At 51.2% G+C, this 25,622-nt stretch overlaps 5 protein-coding genes and 1 non-coding gene across 6 annotated transcripts; 3 read left to right on the top strand and 3 right to left on the bottom strand.

Annotated features, from left to right (window-relative positions):
• Positions 1–3,348: 3,348 nt before the first annotated feature.
• On the top strand, positions 3,349–3,419 carry INS49_001436. Its single transcript has one exon. It is a non-coding gene; the product is annotated as a tRNA-Gly (tRNA).
• A 1,530-nt stretch (positions 3,420–4,949) lies between these two features.
• Positions 4,950–6,082, bottom strand: INS49_001435 (uncharacterized protein; the record flags this gene model as incomplete). Its single annotated transcript, XM_043162264.1, has 4 exons — positions 4,950–4,978; positions 5,075–5,396; positions 5,555–5,841; positions 6,049–6,082. The coding sequence occupies 4 exons, from the start codon at positions 6,080–6,082 to the stop codon at positions 4,950–4,952; spliced, it is 672 nt and encodes a 223-aa protein (XP_043030770.1).
• Positions 6,083–6,688: 606 nt separating this feature from the next.
• INS49_001434 (uncharacterized protein) lies at positions 6,689–8,308 on the bottom strand (the record flags this gene model as incomplete). Its single annotated transcript, XM_043162263.1, has 1 exon — positions 6,689–8,308. The coding sequence occupies one exon, from the start codon at positions 8,306–8,308 to the stop codon at positions 6,689–6,691; it is 1,620 nt and encodes a 539-aa protein (XP_043030769.1).
• Positions 8,309–10,110: 1,802 nt separating this feature from the next.
• INS49_001433 (uncharacterized protein) lies at positions 10,111–13,424 on the top strand (the record flags this gene model as incomplete). The annotated part of the gene is made up of 3 exons (XM_043162262.1): positions 10,111–10,361; positions 10,435–12,472; positions 12,804–13,424. 3 exons carry the CDS (start codon positions 10,111–10,113, stop codon positions 13,422–13,424), a joined length of 2,910 nt encoding a protein of 969 aa, XP_043030768.1.
• Positions 13,425–14,678: 1,254 nt separating this feature from the next.
• Positions 14,679–15,262, bottom strand: INS49_001432 (uncharacterized protein; the record flags this gene model as incomplete). The annotated part of the gene is made up of 2 exons (XM_043162261.1): positions 14,679–14,881; positions 15,013–15,262. 2 exons carry the CDS (start codon positions 15,260–15,262, stop codon positions 14,679–14,681), a joined length of 453 nt encoding a protein of 150 aa, XP_043030767.1.
• Positions 15,263–20,927: 5,665 nt separating this feature from the next.
• INS49_001431 (uncharacterized protein) lies at positions 20,928–23,085 on the top strand (the record flags this gene model as incomplete). The annotated part of the gene is made up of 2 exons (XM_043162260.1): positions 20,928–21,827; positions 22,258–23,085. 2 exons carry the CDS (start codon positions 20,928–20,930, stop codon positions 23,083–23,085), a joined length of 1,728 nt encoding a protein of 575 aa, XP_043030766.1.
• Between the last annotated feature and the right edge of the window lie 2,537 nt (positions 23,086–25,622).

Below are 25,622 nucleotides of genomic sequence, written 5' to 3'. Positions count from 1 at the left end.
TTAAAGGTTTAAGTTATATTTACTGCAATATATAAGCACCCCTTTTATAAAGAAAAACCTTAGCTTAAAAAGGTAATATTATAAATAAGCCTTAAGGATAATTATATTACTATATAAGCTAAAAAAAAGGGCTATATAATAAGCTTAGGCTAAAAGCCTAAGCCTTATATAATATAGCTAAATAATCCAAGAAAGCTTAAATTATTACATACCTTTTAACTTAAATAATTAATTAATTACTGCTTTATAGCTTATAAAAAAAGGTATTAATTAGCCTATAGCCCCTTTAAGGCCAGCTTATAATAAATAATTTAAGCTTTAAGATTAAAGGTTTAAGTTATATTTATTATAATATATAAATACCCCTTTTATAAAGAAAAACCTTAGCTTAAAAAGGTAATATTATAAGTAAGCCTTAGGGGTAATTATACTATTATATAAGCTAAAGGAGGGGGCTATGTAATGGGCTTAAGCTGAAAGCCCAAGCCTTATATAATGTAGCTAAGTAATTTAAGGGAGCTTAAATTATTACATACCTTTTGGCTTAAATAGTTAATTAATTGCTGCTTTATAGCTTATAAGAAAAAATGCTAACCAACTTATAGCCCCTTTAAAGCCAGCCTATAATAAATAATTTAAGCTTTAGGATTAAAGGTTTAAGTTATATTTATTATAATATATAAACATTCCTTTTATAAAGAAAAACCTTAGTTTAAAAAGGTAATATTATAAGTAAGCCTTAAAGGTAATTATATTATTATATAAGCTAAAGAAGGGGGCTATATAATAAGCTTAAGCTAAAAGCTCAAGCCTTATATAATATAGCTAGGTAATCCAAAGGAGCTTGAATTATTACATACCTTTTAGCTTAAATAATTAATTAATTGCTGCTTTGCAGCTTATAGGAAAAGACGCTAGCCAGCCTGCAGCCCCTTTAGGGCTAGCCCATAACAGCTAAGTTTAATTATATAAATTTTATTATATTTATTTAAGTTATTATTATAATATAAAGCAAAAATATCTTTCTTTTTATTTTAATAAATTTAATCTTTTATAAATGCTTTTATTAAGGTTAAATAATTACATTATAATAAGAATTATTTTAATAAGTAAAAAAGGTTATTATTACTTTTTCTTATTATTTTAAGCATTAAGATAATAAAGAGATTTTCCTTAATATATTAAGCTTTATAACTTCTTTTATAAATTATAATTATATAAAATAAGAGTTGATTTTAAATAATAAAAGTAAAAGTATTTAAATTTAAGAGTTAATAAAATAATTTAATTATAATATTTTAAGTAAAATTATTTTAATATATTATTTAATTTATTCCTTGCTTTAATTTTAATTATATATAATTATAAGTCTTTTAAATAGCTTATAATAATAATTATATAACGTTATATAAATTAATATTTAATTTATAAAATTAATAATATTTTATATTTTAATAATTCTTTTTTTAATAAGAGAAAAGTATAATTTATATTCTTATTAAATAAAGGTTAATTTAATAATTTATATAATATTATAAAAGAATATTAAAATATATTAATTATTAAAGCCTTTATTATAATAAAACTTATAAAATAAAAAAAACGTTAAGAATATAAAATAAAAAAGAATTTTAAGCTATAAAAAGTTAATATAATACATTATTTAGCATTTAAAAAGGTATAAGCAAGGCTTATAAATATTTTTAATTAATATAAATTATATTAACCTTTTATTTATTTTATTATAGCTTAAAGTAAGTAATAATACTCTTATAGCTTATTTTAAATGCAATATTATTTTAATAAAAATGTTTTGATATTTAATATTTATTAATATATTAAGGTAAGTTTTAAAGATAGCTTTAAGTAAAAGTATAAAATAAAAGGAAATATAAGTTAAAGAAGTAATTATAATTAAGTTAATAAATCTTTAAAAAACTTAAAGTAAAAAAGTAATATTTTTATTTATTGCTTCTTTTTAAATAAATAATTATTTATTGCTTAGCTTTATTAATTATATATTAATGTTAATTTATTAAAAAAAGTTTATTAATTATTAAGTAATTAATTATTTATAAGCTTTATAAAGGGAGCAGGATTTTAAACTTATATAAATAAGCTTATTATTTAGTTTTAAGCCTTAATTTAATTAAATTTTAATATTAAATTTTAAATTTTACTTTTTAATATTATTTAAATTTTATTAATACTTTTAAAAAAGTATAATTTTATTAAAGATTATAATTATAAACTTTTATAAGGAAACTTTAGTAAAAACTTAATTATATAAGTACTTTTCTTTCTTTTTTTAAAAATTAATAAATATTTAAGATTTTATTATCTTTATTATAATAAAAAAAAGTATACCTTATAATATATAATAACAGCATTATATTTTAATTTAATATTATAAAGATTAATTTAAATTTAATTTAAGTTAGTTTTAATTATATAAGGGGCTTATTAAAATTTATAAAAGTTAAAAGCGTTACTTTCCTTTTTTTAATCTTTTTTCTTAAGATATTTATATAATTATATATATTATATTTATTTATTTTATTTTTTTTAATATATAGTTTTTATTTATTTATATAAAATAACTTTTTACTTAAATTTTATTATTTTAAGGATTATTTTCTTAAAGTTTAAATAAAAAATTATTTAGCTTATTATTAAGTAAAGTAAGGTATAATATAATAAGATAATAAACAAGGCTTAAAAGCTAGCTTTATTATTTAAATAATTAAGTTAAATAATAAGGTAATAATTTAATTTATATAAGTAATATAAATAAAAAAAGTTAAATATATTATAATATAATAAAAGTAATTTTAATAAAATAAATATTTTAAAGTAATAATTAATATATTAATATTATAACATTATATAATATAAGGTAATGCTTTTTTTATGCTTAATTATTAAGTTATTATTTTATAGCTTATTAAGGTAATAAAAGTTAAGAAAAAAGTAAATATAAGTAGATTTTTAAGAATTATAATAAGCATTAAAGGCTAATATATAAATTGTAAATTTTATAAATTATGGAAATAGGAAATCGTTAAATTTAATAAGTATAAAGTAATATATATGCTTAAATTTTAACTTATATTTTATTAAGGGGCTTAGCGTCTTATATAAAAGGCAGCCCTTTATATATATAATTTATTTTATTATTATTGCAAGATAAGGTTATTAATAAGGTATTTAAAGATGGGACTTAGAAAGTATGGTTACCTTTGCTTAGGCTATCCATACGGGCTACCCTTGGGTAGATCCTTAGCAGCATTTGCAAAGGGCATTAACATATCCAAGAAACGGAAAATAACTCACGGTCGGCCAGAAACGGCGCCAGTGGTTTAGCGGTAAAATCCATCGTTGCCATCGATGGGCCCCCGGTTCGACTCCGGGCTGGCGCAAACGTTTTGCTGTTTTCGTGCTTCTGCACCGTCGTTCATCCCAGGCTTTACTCTTCTTCTTTCTTTTTCTGGTGGGATGCTCTGTATATTCCGCAGGTCGTACAGAAATCCACGAGGTGACATAACTTACTTGATAGATTTAACGCCAAGTTCTAAGCCGCTGTAATTCATTTTCACGCAGGATTATCGTCCAGTTTCCAATCCCGCAGCCCTGGTTTACGCGCCGTTGGATTTGTTAGTCCAGTGTTGCGTCTATCGACACGTGCAACGGCTGATCTCGATGCCATGTGCCTGTTGGAACAACGAAGAAAGGGCAGGTATGTCCTGAAGGGGCAGTCCGATGCAACAGTCTTTTGCTCTTCGGGGCCTGTTCATCACTCTGTCTGTCCATTTTCGCTCCCCGGCCGCGTGCACGACGTTGCAGATGCCTTTGAGTGGAATATATCACCCATAAGGGTCTTACATCCAGGAATGTAGCACAAGCCCTCGGACGACCTGAACCGCCGCGCTGGAGTCCGAGATTATCTACAGTCTTAAGTGAGGGTCATCATCCAAACTGCACCTGCGTCCTAGTACATACAGGTGTAGCAGGCACCGACAATAGAGATACCGTTATTTCTCGTTGTCATTCCGTAGCTTTACAGTGGGATCGTCTTAAGCCATATCTCGATGAAGTTAAACCAAATCTTCAGCTCGCTTAAGCGACAGTCTTTAAGTTCCCAAGCAGTTCTCACTATCCGAACTAAATATGCATATCCGACATAGCACGCCTCGGATGGAGGCCATGCAAAATTTACGCCTCTCCCCTTTTCCATCAAAGGTTCGATTCAACTTTCTCATGATGAGCCACGTGGGCATGCATGCCCGTGACACTGGACCATAGGCCCTAGGCCTCCAAAACTGCAATGCTGATTATGCTCAGTTGGATTTCTAGCATGTCGCATGAGACAACTCCAAATATAGCCAGACAATTTGTGCAACGACTTAGACGATAGAAAGATGAAAAGCTTGAATAGGCTCCAATTTACCTACATCATAAGCCCAGCGCTGCAAAGCTTTTGGTTAGTTGACGCATTGGACGGCATCTGAACCACCCAGGCAAAGAAGACGCAATTCAACTCGAGGTTCCCGGGAAAAGGTGTGGTATATCATAAAACAAAGCTTCAATGCTAAAAGGATCGTGAAGAGAGAAGAAATCGAGTCAGCCCCCATGTCCCTTCACCAATCTGGCCCACTGCACCGTACGCACCCACCCATACGCCTGCCTCATCATCACATGTCCCTGACCAAATTTCCCGTGGTGGCTTGATTCCCATCATCGTCCGCAAGCTTGAAGAGGGCCTGATGCTCGGCCCAGCCTCTGGGAGGTCGTTTCCGCAGCTTTCTGGGCCGGCGAGGTTGTTGATGTTGACGGTTGTTCGAGGAGGAAGGGGGAGCGGAGTAATTGCTGTCGCTGCTGCTGTTGTTGGTTGTGGAGAAAGAAGAGGAAGAGGAGGACCCTGCAGTCAAACGAGCGAACATTTTCGGAAGTCACCACGCGTTGCGATCCCAATTCGGATCTGTAGGCCACAATGTTAGCCATGCTCTTGTAATTTCCCTCTGAACGGGCGTGCACGCGAGCAACCTCTCGTGCCCCCCCGTGGCAACCAGCTTACCTTGCACAAAGGCCGCGAGGACCTTGCTCCCTGTCTGTAGCAGCGGGTGGCCCACGACGATCTTGAGGAACTTCTCCAGCCCCGCCCTCCTGCCCTCGATCACATCATCACTGAACCGGTTCGTGAACACCTTGCCGGGCAGGGGCGGTATCGTGACGCGCGCGCTCTCGCGCTCCAGGATGTCACGGAAGTACTCAAAGTCGGAGTACCGGCGGCGCACGGTGCTCTGCCGTAGTTTGAAAGCTGGGATGTTGGTCCGGCAGACGATCTCGTAGTCAGTGTACATGGAGCGGCCGATGCCGTGTGTCCGGGGGTTGCGGACCTGGTTTGCGGCGGACACGGTCAGCGTCTTGTTTGCGTCTTGGGGTATGCGTACGACTCTCTGTGTGCGTGCTTTGCAGGCTCAGGTAGCGTAGTCACACGACATCGCATGAGGCCGAAAGCAGTCGGGCAGACTGGGGAAGGGGGCAGGCCACATACCTCGATTTCGAGGAAATTCTCGGGAGGGCCGTAGATCTCGTCAAAAGACTGCTGGCGCGTATCCGGCAGACTGGACATGGACTGCATCACAGGTTTCTGGAAGCGGGAGACGGGCCCCTTGGGGGCGGTTGCTGGGCCAGGAGAGGTGGGAGAGATGGGCGGCGCCTGGTTCGCCGGTGCCGCAGCGCCATCGGCGCGCGGGGCGTCGTCGCCGTTCGAAGCCGTTTTGACGGTATTGCAAGGGTCGTCTGGGTGTTGTTCTGCGTATTCGGCCCGCCGTCTGCCGCCTGGATGACGCGCGGGTAGCTCGTTCTGTCGCGTGGTGGGTAATGATGTGAGAAGTGGTCGGGCTTGGGGTGGACGAGACCACAGTAGCAGCCAGCTACAAAGTCAAGGTGGGGATTTGGAAGCTGCTCGTATAAGCGCGGGGCGCTGTCGAGCTTCCTCCAGTGAAGGCAATTGCTTGGCGCTGCCGCATCAGCTGCGTCACTCACTTCGCATGTGCCTCTCTACGATGCGCACGTGCATTATCACTTTGTGAGACTGGGTCTGTCGTGTTGGAGAACATTATTCTTTCTGGGTCCGGGTACAGATTGCATTCTAAAGCCCATAGAGCCAGGGCGGAAGCAGCTGGTCGCAACCGACGCTGGCCTAGTATCGCCCAAGGCCAGCGGGTACTGGATCCTTAGACACACATAGCGAGCAACTCAGCTCTGCAATTCAGGTCTCTCAACACGTGCTATGGTGTACCTAGGTAGCTGCCTCTTGACCCAATTCGCTTAATGCCCACAGGAGGGCAATCAGATCTCCGTCACATCAGACGGTGCTTACAGGAGCTCCTCGTGGAGAGAACATGTCTCCAATTCTCCTGACACAGTCTCACGGCACGATGGGGGCATTGATGCATCAACAACCTGCTCCATTTGGTTGGTATAAGCCTTGACAAACACACAAGTCGTAAGTAATTATGTCTCACCTAGCATCCTAACGCCTGTGCCCTTCCCGCAAACCATGCTACGACCGCACCTGGGGCTGCCCGGTTCGGCTGTTCTCGATATAATGACACGGCAGCCGGCATGCTGTACCTCAATGAGACCCAACAGCATTTTCATCTGACAGGTCCGCCACCTTGCCTCATCTCTTCTCCCCGGCAAACTTCTGATGAATCGCCCTAATCTGCTCCTCCACGTTGACTGACTGCAGATGGTTCATGTGGGCCTGGCTCTTCCCATCAGGATTGCCATCGAAAGCGTTGACCGCGACCTTCTTCCGCCGGGCTGCCTCTTCCTCAGAAACTGGCAAGCCGGTAACCCCATCGAAGACATCGCTGCGCTGACTTGCAAGTCTCTTGAGGTTGTTGGCCACGTCCACCGTCGACAGGTTCGTCGTGGCATACCGCGAATCCGCCTTGGCTTTCTGCTCCTTCCACCGCGGGTCCAGGAGTTCGATGCGCATGTGCTCTTGTAGCTCGTTGAGTGGTATCTGCTGCTTGCAGTTCGGGCAGATTGCCATCTGCGCTCCCACTTTGTTTGCGTTCCGCGCGGCTGCTCTGGGAACCGGGGTTTCTCTGATCTTGACCTGGGCAGGGCCTCCTCTGGCCTCTGCCTGAGCTTGTTGCATACGGGCCCGTGCTTGCTCGCGCTCCTGGATTCTCTGAGCTTCCTCTTCTTCCTGCGCAGATCTGGCACGCACGGCAGGAGGCGTAGCCCCATGTGAGGGCGGGTGCATGGGGGGTTGGAATTGTGGCGGGGTTCCTTGCGCAGCTGGAGAGGGGTGGACAGGTAGTGTTTGCTGGGCCGCGGGCGTGAAAGTGTGGTCGTCGAAGGGGAAAGCCTCCTCAAGGCGGAGGTTGGAGCTGATGGCAACGTTGTTCTTCTCCTCCAATGAGGCGTACTGCAGGTCGTTCAGGGACGTAGGCGGAGGGAGGTTGGCCTGGTCATCGGACTCGGTGAAGACGATGGTCTCGACGACCACAAAGTCGTTCCAGTCGATTCGGGCAAACTCGAGCTTCTCCTCTTCCTCCTGCTCCTCCTTCCTTATCCTCTCGGCCTCCTGGTGCTTTGCCCACTCCGCCCTCTGCCGGGCCCTCGCAAGCACGTGGTACTTGTCGTCGACGGTCCGCTGCAGCTCCTCCATGCGCTCCTGCTGGGCCTTGGTTCCCTCGCCGGTGCTGCCACCCTCTCGAAGCAATATTGAGTACTGGTCAATCATGTGTTGAAAGTAGTTGTGGAACGTGTGGTTCTGAATCAGGAACTGGAATTGAGGGTTGCCGCCTTCGCGCTGTGCCAAGGTCGTCATAAACTGGCGTCCATTCCTCGCGACGAAGAGCGCGGTCAATCGGAGGATTTCCAAGTCCTTCTGGTTGATGCGCGGCATGCGTGCAGAGAACTGGAAGTCGGGCGGTTTCGGGGGTCCCTTGGGTTCCTCCTTGGCCGGCGTCGCGAAGTCCTCGCCGACGCGGCCGGCGGCGTGAGCTGTGACGTTGCCAGACTTGTACTGTTCTTTTCGCCACTCGTACCAGGCGTTATAGGGGTCGGCTTGGCCATTCAAGAAGCTAAATTTGGGGTTGGCTCCATGGCTCTCGCGGATTCGTTCCTCGAAACTTACTCCACGTCGGGCTACGAAGCCAGCAGTCTTCTCAATGGCTTCACGAATCTCGCCAGGTGGAGGGACGACAATGCCTGGTGGGGGCTTCAGCTTGTCGAGCTCGGCGGCCGCAGCTGCAGCTGCAGCATCGCCGTTGGGAGTGGCCATGGTCGAAGATGTACGCGATGGCCCACTGCGATGCGGGTTGGACAATGAATGGTTCAGGTAGGTCGGGTGTTTCGAGGCAGACAGATAGGGACGTGACACGGCCAAAAAAGTTAGCGCAGCGCAGTGAGGCAAATGGGGGTGGTGTACACATGGGCTTTTCAAGAGGGACCAGGGGCAGCTCTTAATCACACCACCCCGAAAAATGGGGCTCTGTCACTGACCAGAACCTGCCCAAATTCCGTTTTGTCCAAGGGTCGTTGGGATCTGCCATTGAAAGAAGATTTCAAACCTACTGAGGTATCGATCCCGACATTCTTCTAGCAGCTCCTCGGCAGCATTTGTGAGCGAGCTCAACACAAAAACCTGCAGCGCTTTCCAATTGGGTGTTGAATTCGTTTAAACACAGAAACACAAACTCACGCCACGCACCTCACACTGCCCAACGGACGAGACAGATATCTCACATAGGCTTGCACAAATCTGTGCTGAATTGGGGATATAAAATTACTTGTCTTTTTTCTTATTATTTGTGGACGGCATTCGCTGGCCGCCCTCCGTTACAAGTTCCGGCTACTCAACGTCGGACCAATTTCCAGTCAAACAGGTTGAAGTATGACGAGGTGAAGCATGTGCGTCTACAGACATACATACCTACAAGTACATGGATAGCTCCAAGCAGAGCGTGACAGCATCTGCTGTTCCCAAGACGGAATGGAAAGGTGGTCCTAATTCCCACGGTCAACACGCGCTGTCAGTCCAATTTTAGTATGGGGAAGACTTGGCATCCAAGTCCGTGCAATGTCTAATTAGATGGTACATCAGCCTGCTCGTGGATTTTCTCCGTTTCCCGCCGACAAGAGGTGTAGATACAGCACTGTACTCCCTCAATTGTGATGTCAAGACAGCTGGATGTAGAACCGGAATCTCCTCCATCTCCTGGTGGATTTCGAAGCGGCACAGCTGCCGACCACAGTATATGGTACACGATATGCTGTGTACGTATCGAGCCACCGTTGTCGTGTCCACAGTAGCTCTTCCAGTAGCTGTCCCCTGTTTCCTGCCACGGTGGTACCGTACTAGCACTAGCGGGAGCTGACAGTCAGACAGCAAGCTGTCTTGTTTGTTTGCCTGGCCAGGATGATGTGGAGGAGAGTGCTCGCAACGAAAGACCAGACGAAGTTTCTTCCAAAAGCCAATTGTGTTTCTAGAAGTCACAGGGAGGAAACAGGCCAGGGCCAAGGGATGGGGTGTTCGGAAGATCGTCAAAAGCATGTGCCAAATTGAATCTCCCTTGGCTGAGCCCGCCCCTGCGCGGCCTTGGGCGGAGCTGGATCAGTGCTGGGGCCAAGGGACCCTTGTGGTCGAAAGTTTAGAGGCCAGGTCAGCCTACAATGCTACCCAAGCTCCCACAACGCAAGCAGGCATCTTCTTAATCCCATCCCCTTTTTTACCCACCCACGAGCTTCTTCTATCAACTTCGAACAAGAGGCCACTCTACTGCATCGTCAGTATAGGCGACAGGAAGGACAAGCCATTCTTGATCTCTTGTCCCCGACCCAGGCACGCTGCCTCTTTTTCTTCTTTCGTCCGTCCTTCGCCTTTTCTCCCATGACGACGACCTCCTTCTAATGTCCTTCACTTCTCGACGATCGTTTCCGTAATCCGTTCCCCTTACCACTTCCCTGCGCGTATCGACCCTGGCGACCTGAGTCGTACGCGGCATCTATCCCATAAACCAAAGGGCTGCTGCTCCTTCAATTGCAAGAGCACCAGTTCAACCTCGGATCTTGACCTTTGGCACCATGGCGCGCTCAGTTGGCGCGCAAGCGCAAACAGCGAGGCCACCTTCTCCCCTCCCCCAAAAGAACCATGTGGACCCCAGGACTCGGGCACGGAAGCCTGTCGACTACACCTCCGAGGGTGTGGACGATAATGATGTCTTCCTCCTTCCTGTTTCCGACTACCAGGTCATGCTCGGCGTGACGATCCTCGCCGCCATCGTCCGTCTCTTTCGCATTTACCAGCCCAGCAGTGTGGTGTTCGATGAGGTCCAGTATGTAGCCTTCTGCTCCGCTCCCCCCTCCCCTCAAACATCGCATCCCCGGCTGACGAGTTTCTCCCCCTAGCTTCGGCGGCTTCGCTTCGAAATACATCAAGGGCAAGTTCTTTATGGACGTCCACCCTCCTCTGGCCAAACTCCTCATTACACTCTTCGGCTGGCTCGCTGGATTCAATGGCGACTTCGACTTCAAGGAGATTGGGAAGGACTATGTCGAGCCCGGTGTCCCATATGTTGCCATGCGAATGTTCCCCGCCATCTGCGGAATCCTCTTGGTCCCTGTCGTGTTCCTGACTCTGAAGGCTGCTGGGTGCCGAACCTTCACCTCGGCCATGGGAGCTGGCCTGATCATCTTCGAGAACGGCCTCCTTACCCAAGCCCGTCTGATCCTCCTCGACTCGCCTCTGGTTCTCGCAACGGCCTTCACGACCATGGCGTTCCTTTCGTTCACCAATCAACACGAATTGGGCCCTACGCGAGCTTTCCAGCCAAGCTGGTGGTTCTGGCTTGCCATGACCGGCCTCGGCCTCGGTGCAACTATTAGCATAAAATGGGTCGGTCTCTTTACGATTGCATGGGTGGGAAGCTTGACGCTGGTCCAGCTCTGGGTCTTGCTCGGTGACACCAAGACCGTCACCACCAGGGTCTGGTTCAAGCACTTCATGGCCCGCTTCTTCTGCCTGATTGTCATCCCGGCCACCTTCTACTTGTCCATGTTTGCCATCCACTTTATCTGCCTCGTCAACCCTGGCGAAGGCGACGGTTTCATGAGCTCCGAATTCCAGTCCACCTTGAACTCGAAGAGCATGCAAGATGTTCCCGCGGACGTCCTCATGGGGAGCAGAGTCTCTATCCGCCATGTCAACACCCAAGGAGGTTACCTTCACTCTCACCCTCTGATGTACCCTACCGGTAGCAAGCAGCAACAGATCACGCTATACCCTCACAAAGACGAGAACAACGTGTGGTTGCTCGAGAACCAGACTCAGCCACTAAACATCAACGGCGAACCAATCAACGGGACGGACGCCTGGGACAAGCTGGATCCGACCTTCATCAAGAACGGTGATGTTCTCCGCCTGTACCACATCAACACGCATCGACGTCTCCACTCCCACGACGTCAGGCCCCCGGTCACCGAGCAGGATTGGCAAAACGAGGTTTCTGCATATGGCTACGAGGGATTTGAGGGCGATGCCAACGATTACTTCCGGGTCGAGATCGTTGGGAAGCAGTCCAAGTCCGGCGTCGCTCAAGAGCGGCTGCGTACAATCGAGACGAAGTTCAAGCTGGTACACATCATGACTGGCTGTGTTCTATTCTCGCACAAGGTCAAGTTGCCTGAATGGGCCTCCGAGCAACAGGAAGTCACCTGCGCCAAGGGCGGCACACTTCCCAACAGCCTGTGGTACGTCGAGTACAACGAGCACCCAGGCCTCGGTGCCGATGCCGAGAAGGTGAACTACCAGAACCCGGGCTTCTTCGGCAAGTTCTGGGAACTCCAGCAGGTCATGTGGAGGACTAACGCCGGCCTGGTCGAGTCGCACGCCTGGGACTCTCGCCCGAACTCGTGGCCGATTCTTAAGCGAGGTATCAACTTTTGGGGCAAAGACCACCGCCAGATCTATCTCATCGGCAATCCAATCGTCTGGTGGAGCTCCACTCTGGCTATTGCGGCATACGTCCTTTTCAAGGGTATCGCTGTGCTCAGGTGGCAGCGGAGCTACAGGGACTACGACAACGTCACCTTCAAGCGTTTTGATTACGAGATTGGAATGTCTGTGCTTGGTTGGGCATTCCACTACTTCCCGTTCTACTTGATGCAGCGTCAGCTCTTCCTTCACCACTACTTCCCGGCTCTGACTTTCGCGGTCATCGCTCTTTGCCAAATCTTCGATTTCTTGACCGCTCGAGTTACAGCTTTGGGCATCCGAGAGAACTCGATTATCAACAAGACGACAACCACGAGCTTCCTGGTCCTGTCTGCTGCCGTCTTCATGATCTACGCACCACTCGCATACGGAAATACGTGGACGAAGTCAGAGTGCAAGCGCGTGAAGCTTTTCGACTCTTGGGATTTCGATTGTAACACGTTTTACAACGACGTAAGTTCTTTTTCTGGCTCCCCTCCGGAACAGGTACCTGAGAGACAGTTGTCTCAAAAGGGCTAGGAACAAGGAGGGACAAGTGGAGGAATAGCTGTAGCAAGTGCTCCATAGTATTCCGCAAATTGCTTGCGCACAATTTTGCGACCTCTGCAACCTTCCGGGGAACAGGATAGCAACTTGAAGAAGTCCCTCGCAGCATAGCTTGGCAGACCTGGAAGTCTTTTGATAGACGGCAAGGCGGCAAATGCTCCGAATATCGTAGTGGAGATAGGCATACAATGTTGACTTCGCGGCTCAGTAACTAACGGTGTACCATTTCACGTAACAGTACTCGCAGTACAACACCATCGGGGGAGTCCCAGCTGCGTCGGCAACGTCCAAGAACTCGGTGCCGAGCTCCAAGGCCCCGGAGGCGCCTGCGGTGGCGCCGCCCGCTGATGGGCAGCAGGAGAAACTGCAGCAGGACCAGGGCCAGAAGCCGATACACGACAAGGACGAGTTCTTCAAGGACGGCGAGGCAGGCATCAGCGGAGCGCCGGTGCCGCCGGGCCAGCGCCTAGTGAAGCGCGAGGAGCGGATCGAGTACCGCGACCAGGACGGCAACGTGCTGAACGAAGAGCAGGTCAAGGCGCTGGAGGGCAAGGTGGAGTTCAAGACGCGTTACGAAACGCGGACGCGCATGGTGGACGCTGATGGCCGTGAGTTCGAGGCGCCGCTCGGCGAGGTCCACCAGCAGGCGGTCGGAGAGCCAGTTGCTGTCGCGCCGCCGCACCCGGACGTCGAGGGCGTCGACACGCAAACGGCGCAGAAGCAAAAGGCCGCCGGTGACGACGAGGTTGTCCCACCTGCCAAGGAGAGCGTGGAGGGCGACCACGAGGCCAAGGCTAAGGCTGCGAAGCCTGCCAGCGAGAAGAAGGAGGCCAGCAAGGAGGCTAGCTCGTCGTCATAGAGGTGACGGGCAGCCTCCTTTCCCCCTTGCTAAGTTTTCTCGCCGCTGCTGGGCCCCATTGGCGCCGCCATTTTTTGTTCCTATGTCGTTCTTTTTTTTTTTTTTTTTTTTGGTAGAGTGAGGGGAAAGGATGTAAGATACCAACCAAACAACATTTATACTCGGGACCAAATGGGAAAGAGGCGCAGAGTCAAATGCGGTGCGAATCGGGCTGGGCAGTCAGTTAGTTGATCTCGCAATGTCTGACGAAGTTGATCTCATCTAGGGCAAGTATAGACAGTTGATCTAGGTCCTAAACATTATTACCTACCAGTCATCAGCTCACAGCTTACTGCAACTGACACCAATGCTCAGAAACATCATAAGCCGCCCTGATAGGTAATATGGTTGGCCTTGCATTGAGGTAGGAGATATTGAAGCTCATGCATGGATGGATCTCGTTGTTTGTCATCGGTCATCCTAAATATGGGTTTCTCGCCGTCAGAAAAAATATAATCTGCATATAGGCCTTTGGATTATCTATCATCGGGATAAATACTAGGACAGGGGGGGTAGAGCACATCGAGCGTCTGTAATGGTCTGATTATCTGGGCTCCTTATGACCTGCATCTCATTGACGCTGTTGGCCGACTGCGGACCAAGTAATGGTGCCCACCACGCCCGGAACTAAGAACTAAACATTGTTTGGCGCCTCGGCCGCTTTTGATGGCAATGCTCATGCGGCAGATGTAGGACATAAGTTAAGGCTGTCATTCCAGAGCATGAGACATGAGCCTCAATCTCCCAGCCAGCCCACCAACTGCCCTCTGAGCAGGACAATCACAAATATTGAATGTCAGCAATCTAACAGCGAGCATGCCTCCAATCTAACAAGACCGTGAATAACTAACGGCGTTTTGTCTCTTGTTTTTGTTTTGGGGGGGTATCTGTCCATGCACTTTTCCCCTTCCTTAAGCTCCGGGTTGATGCTGCAATATCTAAGCCGCGGCCGTTTTTTGGTATCCGATGCGATGTCTCCAATGTGCCCAGAGACACCAGAATGCGTGATCCATCACAATGGGCATATACTTCAAGATCTCGCCCCGCATAGTCCTCCTCAAACAAGTTCTCTCCACCGGAACCGCAGCCGTCCATACGTGGGTGTCGCTTGCAACTGTGTTTTCGAGGAATGTGGCCCTCTTCTCTATGCCGGATCTCAGCAATTCCTCTCTTCCTCCCTCTCGCTATGGTCCCATCTTCGCCTCGCCGTCAGCCTCAGTCGTCGTCGGCCTGCGCAAAAGGATTCGCTATCTCCTCGCTGCCGTCGACGGGGCTGATCAGCACGATCAGGGTGCCGCGGGCGACGGTCAGGCCCAGGGCCCGCGTGGTCTCCTTGCCCTCGTCGTCGCGCATCGTCTCCTTGGCCTCGTCGAGGACTAGGTTCATGAGAGGGTCGTAGCCCTTGAGGACGCCGGTGACTGTTACTCGCACGAGCTCTCGGTTAGCACTTGACCACTCTTCTTCCATGGGGCTCAGATAGCCCGTGGGCCCCGGGGGTATCGTGTGCGGGAAGGAAGGTAGGCAGGTAGGTAGGTATGGGAAAACGCACCCTCACGGCCGCCGTTGAACTTCACGGTGATCTGCTTGTCATTGTACTTTGACAGGTCGAGGATGTTCTCCTTCTTGGGTCGCGACTCCCCGCCGCCCTCGCCGCCGTGCTGGTTGCCGCCCTGGTGGTGGCCACCCCCGTGGCCTCCGCGCCCTCCACCGCCGCCGCGTCCTCCTCCTCCTCCGCCGCGCCCGCGGAAGTTACCCCCTCCGCGGCCGCCTCCGCCGCGGTGAGATCCCCTGTCTGCCATGGCAAGGCGAAGCAATCGAGGTGTGTGTGTGCGTATGCGTAGTGCGTGTGTCGCGCGCGTGTGGGGGAGTCGCGTGATGGTGGCAAAAAAAAGGGGAGGACAAGGAATTACTGAACAGACAGTCGGGGGCCGGGGAAAGGGTAGCGCGCTCGTTTCGAGTGATGGTGGAAATTGTGAGGCAAGGCAGGGTGGGAGGGCGATGTTGCAGGTGGCGTTGGAGGGGTTTGGGACAGGGAGCCAGCCGCGAAAGAGTTTCCCAGCACCTTGGGGTAGCTCGGCAGAGCCGTCCAGCAGCTCCAGCTCTTGGCAGGTGCGGCAGGGTTCCAATCGTCGAGGCTGCGGGTTTGGGCATTGGCGGGGGTTGGGCCCTGTTGGCCGGGGCCCTGCTCGGGTGCAACCCTTGAATGAAGGTACACCCACCTGCGTATCTACTGCATCTACCTGTCCGAGTGCTTGGATCAAGAATTGCGTCTACACGTAATGAACATGGGTCAATTTCCCGCTGACCACCACCTACAAAAAGAAACAACTTGAAATACAATAAACTCGAGTTCTCGTCTTGAGTGTCGCAGGGGCGGGGACAATACCGGCCGTCGTAAGGCTGGCAGGGGCCGAACCAGGTTTTGATCAAAGTTAGTCTGGAATTAGCAGCGTCCTGGGCATGACATGTCGGTGACTGAGGATGCAAGATGTAATGTGAAACCACAGGAATTCAAATAGCATGCTATTGAGTTCGTCGACATTACTATTCCTCGGTACCGTTTGTACCTGATACGAGCACGGGCATGAGCTCTCGAATAGTACTATCGAGCTTAGTTGGGCAGTGAGGTCCGCCAATACATCCATCCGCCCGTGGATGAGTGGACGGGAACAGCAGGGCTGCAGCGGCAGATGAGATCGCTGTGTCATGTTGGTCAAGAGTGCGATTGAGCAAGTGCTTTTTTTTTTTTTTTTTTTTTTTTTTTTTTGTTTTGCCAGAGATGCTCCGGGTGATACCAACTTGTTTGTGATCTGCCAAGTATCACAGGCTCGCAAATTGCTTGCCGTATGCGCATCTTCATGTGTGAACTCGGTTCTGTCTGCATACTGGCCCTTGGAGTGCAGACCATTGTATCCATAGGCCCTCTCACAGCGTCCATGTCTGAGAACTTCCAGATCCATGGGTATCTAGTCCCAAGTGATGGGTGGGATACTAAGAACAACGACGTCCTGGTCAGCTATTTTCTCGTGGGATCTGTCGGATAGCATCCTCTGGGATCCTCGACTTGTTGTACGTGATGTTATCAAAAATCCTTTCAATCTCAAGGACGCTGTTCAACAAAGCGCGGTCTGGTATTGTACGCACGCATATAATGAGTGTTTGGAGCGAGAGGTGAGGCGGACAAGTTCTCACCCAGTGACATCACCAGCTTGGCCGCGGACAAGCTCGTCGGGATCCCGAGTCAGTTGTCTGGCTGTCTGGCGCTCGTTGGTGCAGGGCTGCGTGGGACGGAGGAACCAGGGAGGCATCGCGGGCGCCCGTCTGCACGTCCGCGGGCCGCAATCTCGCCTCCCACCGCCCGGCGGACAGGGGACACCAGTGGAGGATGCAACACAGCGGGCGAGGCAGACGCGCGCCTCATTGGCTGCGGGATGCTGTGCCGCTGCTCTGGGCTCGATGTCCGGACCAGTACGCCGCAGGGGCACCAGGCTAACGGCCTGACGGGGAGCTGCTGTGTTATCCTGGGGGAGGAGCAATTACCCCCTCGCCACAGGTGTCAACCTTAATCTTGAGACGAACCACAAAGGAATTGGGGGAGGGAGACGTCATAGGGGTCCAGATGGGCTGACACAAGCTCAGAGTATATCCCCGGGGTCTGCCGGGGTTTGATTTGGACGAGGATGGGACCGGCTCGGAGGATTTGGCAGTGAGCTCGCTGGGAGGCAAGCAGCATGTACCTGAGAGTCCCTGAAGTCGATGGTCTCCAACAACCCAGTTAGACCAGACTACCAAGGTACAAGGTAGAGTGGCATTGGGCTCGGCCCAGGGGAATGGCGGGTGACACGGAGGGTGACAAGGTTCATTCGGAGTGCAAGAACTTGGTAACAGGATATTTGATGTCTAATGTATATGTGTGTGTGTGTGTGTGTGTGTGTGTGCACGCGTGTGGCTGGTTGGATGGATGGAATAGATGGATGGGGATGCTTGGTCGTGCCGGAACCGAGGACGGAGTGCTGTGGAGAGGAGGGGGGGAGGGAAGCGGGAAGGGCATATCCCATCACATAATGTCGGAACCACAAAGCACAGATGATGTTGGATGTTGCGGCAGAGAGGTGCAGGTGCACACGCAGTAGGTAGGCGGTGATGGCATCGGATAAGTAGGTAATTGGTGCCCAGACCCCAGGCAAAACAAACGAGAATGTTGACGACGAAGAGCACCAGGTGGATTTGGGCCGGGGCGGAAAAGGCCTTAGCTCCCGCCCCAGCGGGTTGCGTGGATCTAGGTACGGTGCCATGTAACTGCAGCGTGTATGACATCCAAGGATGTGTGTGATGCGTGCAATTCGCGGATGCAGACATTACTTTTTTTGTGCAGCTTGGCTGGCTTGGGGCCCCTGGCCTCCCCACCCCCGGCACCCGGGCACACAAGGAAGGAAAACCCCCCGTGGGACGCCCCTCCCGGTGGACAAGGGCCCCTGCCGCCAGAGGGGACAAAGTGGTTCGATTTCGACATCACCGGGCATCAGAGGCGGAAACACAGACATGGGCTTGTCGATCGCAACGCCCCCAGGGCGGCGCCGCGAATCTGGCTGCGACTTTGCGAGGGCGACCGCTTCGATCCGACGGAATCCTCGTACGATGCAGAGTTTTGGCTCCGGAGAGGCTCGACACCTCTTGCACCTGCCGCACAATGCAGACACGCACATGTGGCACATGTACCTGTGGGTGGGGGGTTGCAGAGGAGCCCCAAGAAAAGGGCGAGCGCTGTGTGTCTGTTTCCGAATCGAGCCCGCTGCAAGGAGGCCCCTGGCAGGGGACATGTCCGCCGTGTGCCCAAGGTTTCCAAGATTTGGGGGAGCTGGGGGCTGCTGGGAGGAAGAGGCTTCCATTCCATGTTTCTAGAAAGAAACAAGGCAGAGGGGCGGGAACTCGAGCGGCGGGCAGGAGGCGAATTTGGGACTTGGCGGCGACAGTTCACGCAGCCGGTCTGTCTGTGCCTTTGCCTGTGATCTTGTGTTACGGCACGACTGCGCAGGACTTAATTAGTCGAGGCACCGCGTCTGCATCTGACTACCCACCTGATACGTCCAAAGTAGAAACAGTGCCCAGCTCGACCAGGGCATGTTCTGGCCACCAGCATCATACACATCACCATCTCCTCTCTACAGTACTGACCATCTTCGGTGTCTCCCCCATCCACCCCTGGCCCCGGCTGGCGACCGACATCCAGGTGCCGTTGCCCCCGGGATCCGGCAGAGGGATTCGTTTCCGTCTCGTTTCGTTGCGTGGCGTTGCGTGGGGCGCGAGGTGCTAACTCAGAAGAGAGAAGTGCCACAGGCAGAGGGCGAGGGCATTGGGCGTGTTGGAGTGCGGGTGTGTTGAGTTGATGTGGAGGGGGGTGAGAGGACGGACGTCGACCCAGGCACGAACCCGATTGTCACGAAATAGTGTGTACCGTACCCTTGACGGCCAAGGCAAGAAGCGTCTACAATACAAGCCGGCCTCCTTCCGTCTTAGAACCTATCCACCTGCAGCCTGGATCTCGATCTTTTCTTCCCCTTCCTCCACCCTTCTGTTTCACTGTCGCCCATAGAGAGAGAGAGAGAGAGAGAGAGAGAGAGAGAGAGAGACAGGCCAGCCAGCCAGACAAGCACACGCGTCCTCAGCCTGCGTTAGCAGACCTCCGTCCCACTCCGCCGCCCTCCGGCCTCTCGAGCTCCAATCCGCCCTGCCGACCTCGACTATCACCGCCCTGCATCTCGCTACCACCGGATGGCGTAGCCTCGCGAGCCTGGCAAGATCTGCCCTCAGGTATGCATGTGCATCGAGCTATCGGGATTTTCTCACACACACACACACATTCTCCCACACGCACCCACTGCCATCTCCACGCGCACACACGCGCACGTACACACACACATATGCATTGTACATGTGGCCGGCCCCACAGGCGCTCCCCATCCCCCCATACTCCCCTCCCTCCAAATCTGTCGACGCCGTCTCTAGGCCCGCGGGACCGCCCTTCCCAGTCGCACTCCTCCCACGCCGCCAGGCTCCCCACACCCTCCCTCCAATGCACGTCAGAGCCGTCCTCATCGGCACGCGGGCAGGAAAACAGCTGAGCTAACAGCCCCTGGCATGTGCTGCAGCTCCATCAGGAACAGGAACACCAAGAGCAACAGCAACAAGAGCAAACGCGTACAACCAAAAAGAAAAAAGACAAGAAAAAAAAGGAGTGTCCGCCGCACCTGCTCCACGAGCCGCCCTGCTGGCCTGCTGCTGCCCCCGCGACGTCTCCAAACACACGAGACGAGACAGATGACAGTGGGAAAAAGGAGGGCCGGATAGCGCACAAACGAGCATGATTCACTGACCCAGTGTGGGCTCTTGGCGTCTTGTTCCTCCTCTCGCCCCGTCTCGCCCGTCGCCATTCCTCGCCTTGCGCCGAGCCGAGCCCTCCCCTGCCTTGCCTTGCCTTGACTCCGGGTCTCTGCCTCTGCCTTTGCGCCCAGCCAGGCCCAGGTGCATTCATTCTTCGCTACCCTCGCTCTTACTTCTGCGCAACCCGCCAACCCACACGCGCGCCAGCGTCTCACTTCTCCCGTCTAATCCCATCTTACCTCACCTCACCTCACCTCGTCTCGGCTCACTCCAAATTACTTTACCTCACTTCAACTCACCTAACCTCACCTCACATCAAGTCGCACACCGTCATATCGTGTCAATAGTCCTCGCGCGTCTTGGCGACCACCTCGCCCTCCGCCCGGAACCCAACAATTGTTTCTCATGGGATTGTGGCGCATCTGGCACATCTCCATCCCACCCTCCCCATTGGAGCACCCTGGTCCTTGAACCCGCCACAGAAGCTTTCTATATCTCGCCCAATCCGCTGGAGGTCGACCCTGAGAACACCCTGAGAACACCAACCTGGACCGGATCCGATCGGATTGCATTCTCTGCATTCTTGCGGCGTCGCTCCTTTGGTCATTAGACAGCGAATTCGTTGTTCTACGTTCCTGGCGGTCCGCAGTGCGTCTTGTCTGCTGCATCGCTCGGACACGCGACTGTTGACTGTTGGATCGCAACCCCACTGGGCCATCGATCCTACTAGACTTGCTAGAGAAAATATTGTTCAGATCTCCAATGGGACAGTGTCTTGTGGCTTAGTCCTCCGTGGTAGCTGTCGCTCTACTTGTCACCTGCTGTCACCGCCGCCGACACCACCACCGCCCCAAACCACCCCCCTTTGGAAAACTGCCAGCTTCGACCCGCTCAGGCAACGGGCAGATATTTCCCTGCAGAAGCGTGGCCTTCCTGCGTGACAACCGCGTGACCCCCAGGCAGCCTTGAGGAGAAGCCCTCGACCCATGTGGCTCTATCCCAAATACTATCACCTACCGATTCGATCGAGCACTTGCGATTTTGACTTGGCTCAACGCAGTGCTGTGCTCTGGGCTGCCCACCATGGCACACCCGGAGCCCCTTGCGACAGACCAGCACCACAAGCGGAAGCGCGATTCTGACGACAATGGCCAGCAGTCCCACGACAGGATACCTCAGCCGCCCCCTCCCCAGTCTGGCAACGGCGCGCACATCAATTACCTGGCCAGGTCCAACTCGACACGACTGAAACTGATTCAGGGAGATGGCGAGGTATTTTCGGACGTGCTAGGCCTCATCGGGGACTACGAAGGGGTGCTGAGTCGTCATGAGAGCTTGGCTGCGAACTTGGGCGCCAAACTGACAGGCCCAAGGCTGGTCAAGGCCATGGAAGGGCTCTTTGAAGGCTCCATCACGGCCACGCGCAGAGACCCGTACAATTCCGACACGGTGACCTGGCTAGACATTGTCCAGTTTGCGAAAGCCAGCCCCAACGAGTTCACCCTGACTTCGAATCCAGATCGCGGCCGCTACTGCTCCTTCTTTCTCAAGGGAAATCAGGTCGAGATCACGGAGGATGACTGGCGGCTGATCATGTCGGGCACGCTGGACAGGTTCAACCTGGCACCCCTGCAACCGCTGGAAGAGGACGAGAACTCCGAGCTTGCGACCCTGGAGATAATGGAGCAGAGGCTCCAAGTCCTGATCAAAAAGGCCGACGAGGTTGCGCGTAAGGCGCGACAACTCAACTACCACCTCAGCGGCCGCAAGGCAGCCATCAATTCCCGGCGCACAGTACGCTCACCTACAACTCACCATGCTGGCTTTCAACCCGTCAACCACCCACAAGCAGTCCCGCGCTCCAATTCTACGTACGACCTCCACGCCGACCTGCTTCAGCAGTTCACATCCCAGTCGCAGCCCGGTTCTGCCAGGATCCCGGCTCAGAACTCAATATCTCTGCCTACGACACCCGTCATTCAGGTAAGCAATCATGTCGCCCCGTGTACGCGCCAGTTTCCTGGCCGAACAGATCCCACCGACACCGCACGCGCTGCCCAGTGGCGAAGATCCACGTCTGCCGTACCCGCTGGTCCGAAATAGACAATCCTGAGGACAACCCGTCGGTAAAAGCTTCGCCAGGGGATCCAAAGTCATAATACATGAGCCCAAGGAAGATCATTTCCATGCGATGCTGGTCCGTAGCTGGTTGGTCCAGAAGGTGTTCTGTTCTACTGCGGGCTAGGTCCAATGAGATGTTAGACCACCAGGGTTGTGTGTTGCCGCAACATGCTATTTGCCACTTACCTACTCATCAACACATGCAACTCATCATACGATCACTTCTTCCACCAAACAATGGGCGCAATCACTGCGTGAGGAAACCATGGATCGCTAAGAAAATGAGCAACAGGGACCCCCAATCGCAAGCGTCAAACTGCCAATCCAGCCAGTTCAGTCCATCCACACACAAAGCGGACGCCCCTCGCCGGGGGCTTCTGAGCAGTCCCAATCCCAACAGCAGCAGCATCAACACCAACACCAACAGCAGCCACAGCGGTCAGCAACAGCACAGTCTGACGATCCGTCTGACACGCACCGGTCGCTTGTGACTGCGCGAATTGAGAAATTGGCCAAGGGCGATACCATCCACCCGCCCTGCGACCGGTGCCGCAGGTTGCGCGTGCAGTGCATAAAGCATCTCACGGCCTGCCAGGGCTGCACCAAGAAGCATGCCAAGTGCGGGTGGAAGACGATCTCGGACGACGAACTCAACTGGTTAAAACGCGAGGTCGGCAGCGGGGCCAGCGGGGCGACGAGCGGCGGCGAGGGTGACGGCACGGAAGGAGATGACACTTCGGGCCGCAGTGGCGGCGGTTTCTCGCCCGAACCACCCTCACTGCCGCCCATCAGCACCACCAGCGCCACTGCACCCTCGTCCTCCTGCTATGGGGACCGGCCGCTGGCCGTCGATACGAGGGCGTTCGCGCCCGTCAACCATAGCAACAGTGTGAGCAGCGCCAAGGAGAGGGGCAGCGTCACGGACTTTGGGCTTCGCGACCACCGTCCGTCGTCGTCGCAGGCCGAGCACCGTGTCGACCACTATCGATTGAGTCACATGGCGAACGTGGCGCTGAGCGCTGACGCGAGGGAGCAGCACCAGCACCAGCAGCATCATCAACATCAGCAGAACCACTCTCAGAGGCCTATGATGCGGGGGGCCAGCGTCCCGAGGGATTAAAAGTCTTTGGTAGCTGGACGGATGCGTAGACTGGGTAATCGAAAGGGAAAGGGAAAGGGAAAGGAGGGATTAAAAACAGAGGACTTGCCTTGCTTCGAAGGCGCTTGTATAGGTTTGCATTTGCTGGATACCCCCACCCACTCGGCCGCAGTGATATAGAGTAGATCGGATATATGGTCGGCATGAGAGGGCCAGAAAATGGCTACAGCACTGCTTGCTGGTGGATACCCCAAAATTGGAGAAGAAAATAGGAGCGAGGGAGCTGCTGACCATGAGTAGTCTACTCCCGGCTTGATGGAATGGTGCAACTGGTTGGTCATCATGGTTGGCCGGTGGGTATTGTGTATATGTAGCATTCTGGCCAGAAGATAGATCACTGGTCCGCGGGGACAGTAGCCAGACACGAGGCTGTCTTCCTGGCGGACCTAGCTTTGATATCCCCCGAAGTGGATGAATGATAGGTGGCTTCGTGATTAGGAGATGGTGCATGTTCCCCGCCTTTGCGCATTGGACGTGCATGTGTTTACGATCGGGTTGGTCAGGCCTCGCCGGGCGCACGGCAGTGACGATGCCTCGGGCTGCCCGGGTTCCGCCTTCGTCCTGATGGGCACCTCGCCCCAGCAGCGATATACCACGAGTGCCTCCGCGGAGATAGCTTTCCTTCTCGTCAGCGGGATGATCATCGGCGCTGGAGCGTGCCGCGTGAGTTCTCTTCCTCCTTATGTAGCACCCATGAAGGCGCCACTGTGCTCGTGGACGGTCGTGGCGGCTTGTGTTGTATCATATCGAGACCGCGGTGAGGCTAGAGCCGTGGCTCCTGACCACCGATGTATCGGCAGCGCACAGAATTGAGGCACAAGAGGCGTGAGCTAATCGAGGCCTGGCCACAGCTGAAGGCTGTTGGCAACCTAACAGGCGCGGGGGCAGTGCGGTCGTCTTCTCGTTGGCATGCGAAACCAACCCTCTTGGCTCTGACCGACTCCAGCTCGCCCTCACTACTTCATCGCTGCCGAGCCCAGCACGATGCTCTTCCTGCGATTGCTCCTCTTGCAGTCGCCCGCTCTTCAATCGATAACCTGCGGCTTTTCGGTGAGGCAGACTGCGAGTTGCCGTTCTTGGCTGACCAGTCATGATAAGGGAAACTCTTTTTTGACAGAAGTGAAAGGCGGTTAGTTCATCGCCGTCTTGAACCTTATGCTTTGATCCGGCAGAGAGCCTGTCCTGCCAGTTTCTCGTGCCCTAGGGTTATTTTCGTCGTTCTACCTGCTCATCCTGGCTGTCTTCCGATGCCCTCCGAGATGTGAGAGTGCAGCCACGAGTTTTCAGACCGCCTTCGCTTGCTCTCTGATGTACAATCAAAGCCAATGCCTCCCAAAGCCCGTATCGTGTCCTCGACTGCTGTACCGCTACCGGTGACCGCCATGGCATGTTCACGGTGGGAGTCTGACAAATAACAGTGCTACATGGAGAAATTCTAGCCCCCACTATTGGTCTGTACAAGAAAGTCCCTCTCCTCTAGGAGTGTGTCGGTAATGCTCACTCTGTAGCTTGGGAGAAATACAGTAGCACACACGAGACAGCGCGGCCAGTTTGTCGACCGACCCCTCGATTCCGGGGTAGCAGGGAATGGGCTGGCTGGCTGGCTACGACGTTTCCAGGATACCGCCCGTGGTAGGTAAAATCGTGCATCTTGGGGCTAGATTGAACTACAATGAAAATTTAACCAAGATGAATCAACGGCCGCTCTTGAATTTTTTGCCATTTTAAGGTCCCTCTTATTCGAGATGGCGAGGCAATGGGCGAGTGGCAGGTCCTCTTCCCTGGCACTTTGGTGCACACGATAGAAGAGGGAATTGCGGTGTTGTCTTTATATTTCCTTGCTACAGCTGATAAATGAGATCGATTCTTTGGAGGATCTAATTCAATCCTGCTGTGGCCTTCCAAATTGAATCGAGGAAATCCGCGCGATGCTGGACTGTACTGGTATAAGGGGGCAAAAGTGCCATTATTGTCTTCTTTGGCCAACTCAGGCACCCTTGTCTCGGTTGCAAGGAGCAGAGCAGATTTTATTCAGGTCGAAATCATACTTCAAAATAATCACTCCACTTGGACCAACCCGATATTGTTGATGGTGGTGTTTCACGGGTGTGGACGCGCCCCGTCAACCGTGAAGATCTCTCCCCTGGCCAAGGGTGCCGTGCCCACATCAGGCGAGGTCGGATCGTTCAAGGTGGGAGTTCAACTCGAGTGCTCTCAGCCATGTTCACCCACAGATGGCCAAATTCAATGGGATCTAAACCGTTCTCAAGCATAACTACTCTCAAATACATGAGGACTAGGTAGAGATTTGCGAGTGTCTGCCGTTTGCGTAAATTCACCCGCATAGAGCCTTTGTTTATCGACGGTCTTGAGTGTCGTGACCTCGGGACTATAAATCACGTCACTCGTGGATAATCGCGCCGTGCCCACAGGTGGTAGCCCAACGGCGAGGAAATTTTCTTATGGAGGCATTTCTTCTTGTTTTGAGCAGGTGAACT

This window comes from Diaporthe citri (assembly GCF_014595645.1).
Source record: "Diaporthe citri strain NFHF-8-4 chromosome Unknown scaffold_1, whole genome shotgun sequence".
Taxonomy (NCBI): domain Eukaryota; kingdom Fungi; phylum Ascomycota; class Sordariomycetes; order Diaporthales; family Diaporthaceae; genus Diaporthe; species Diaporthe citri.
Note: the sequence above shows the minus strand (reverse complement) of the source record. Positions and strands in the feature narration are given on the sequence as shown.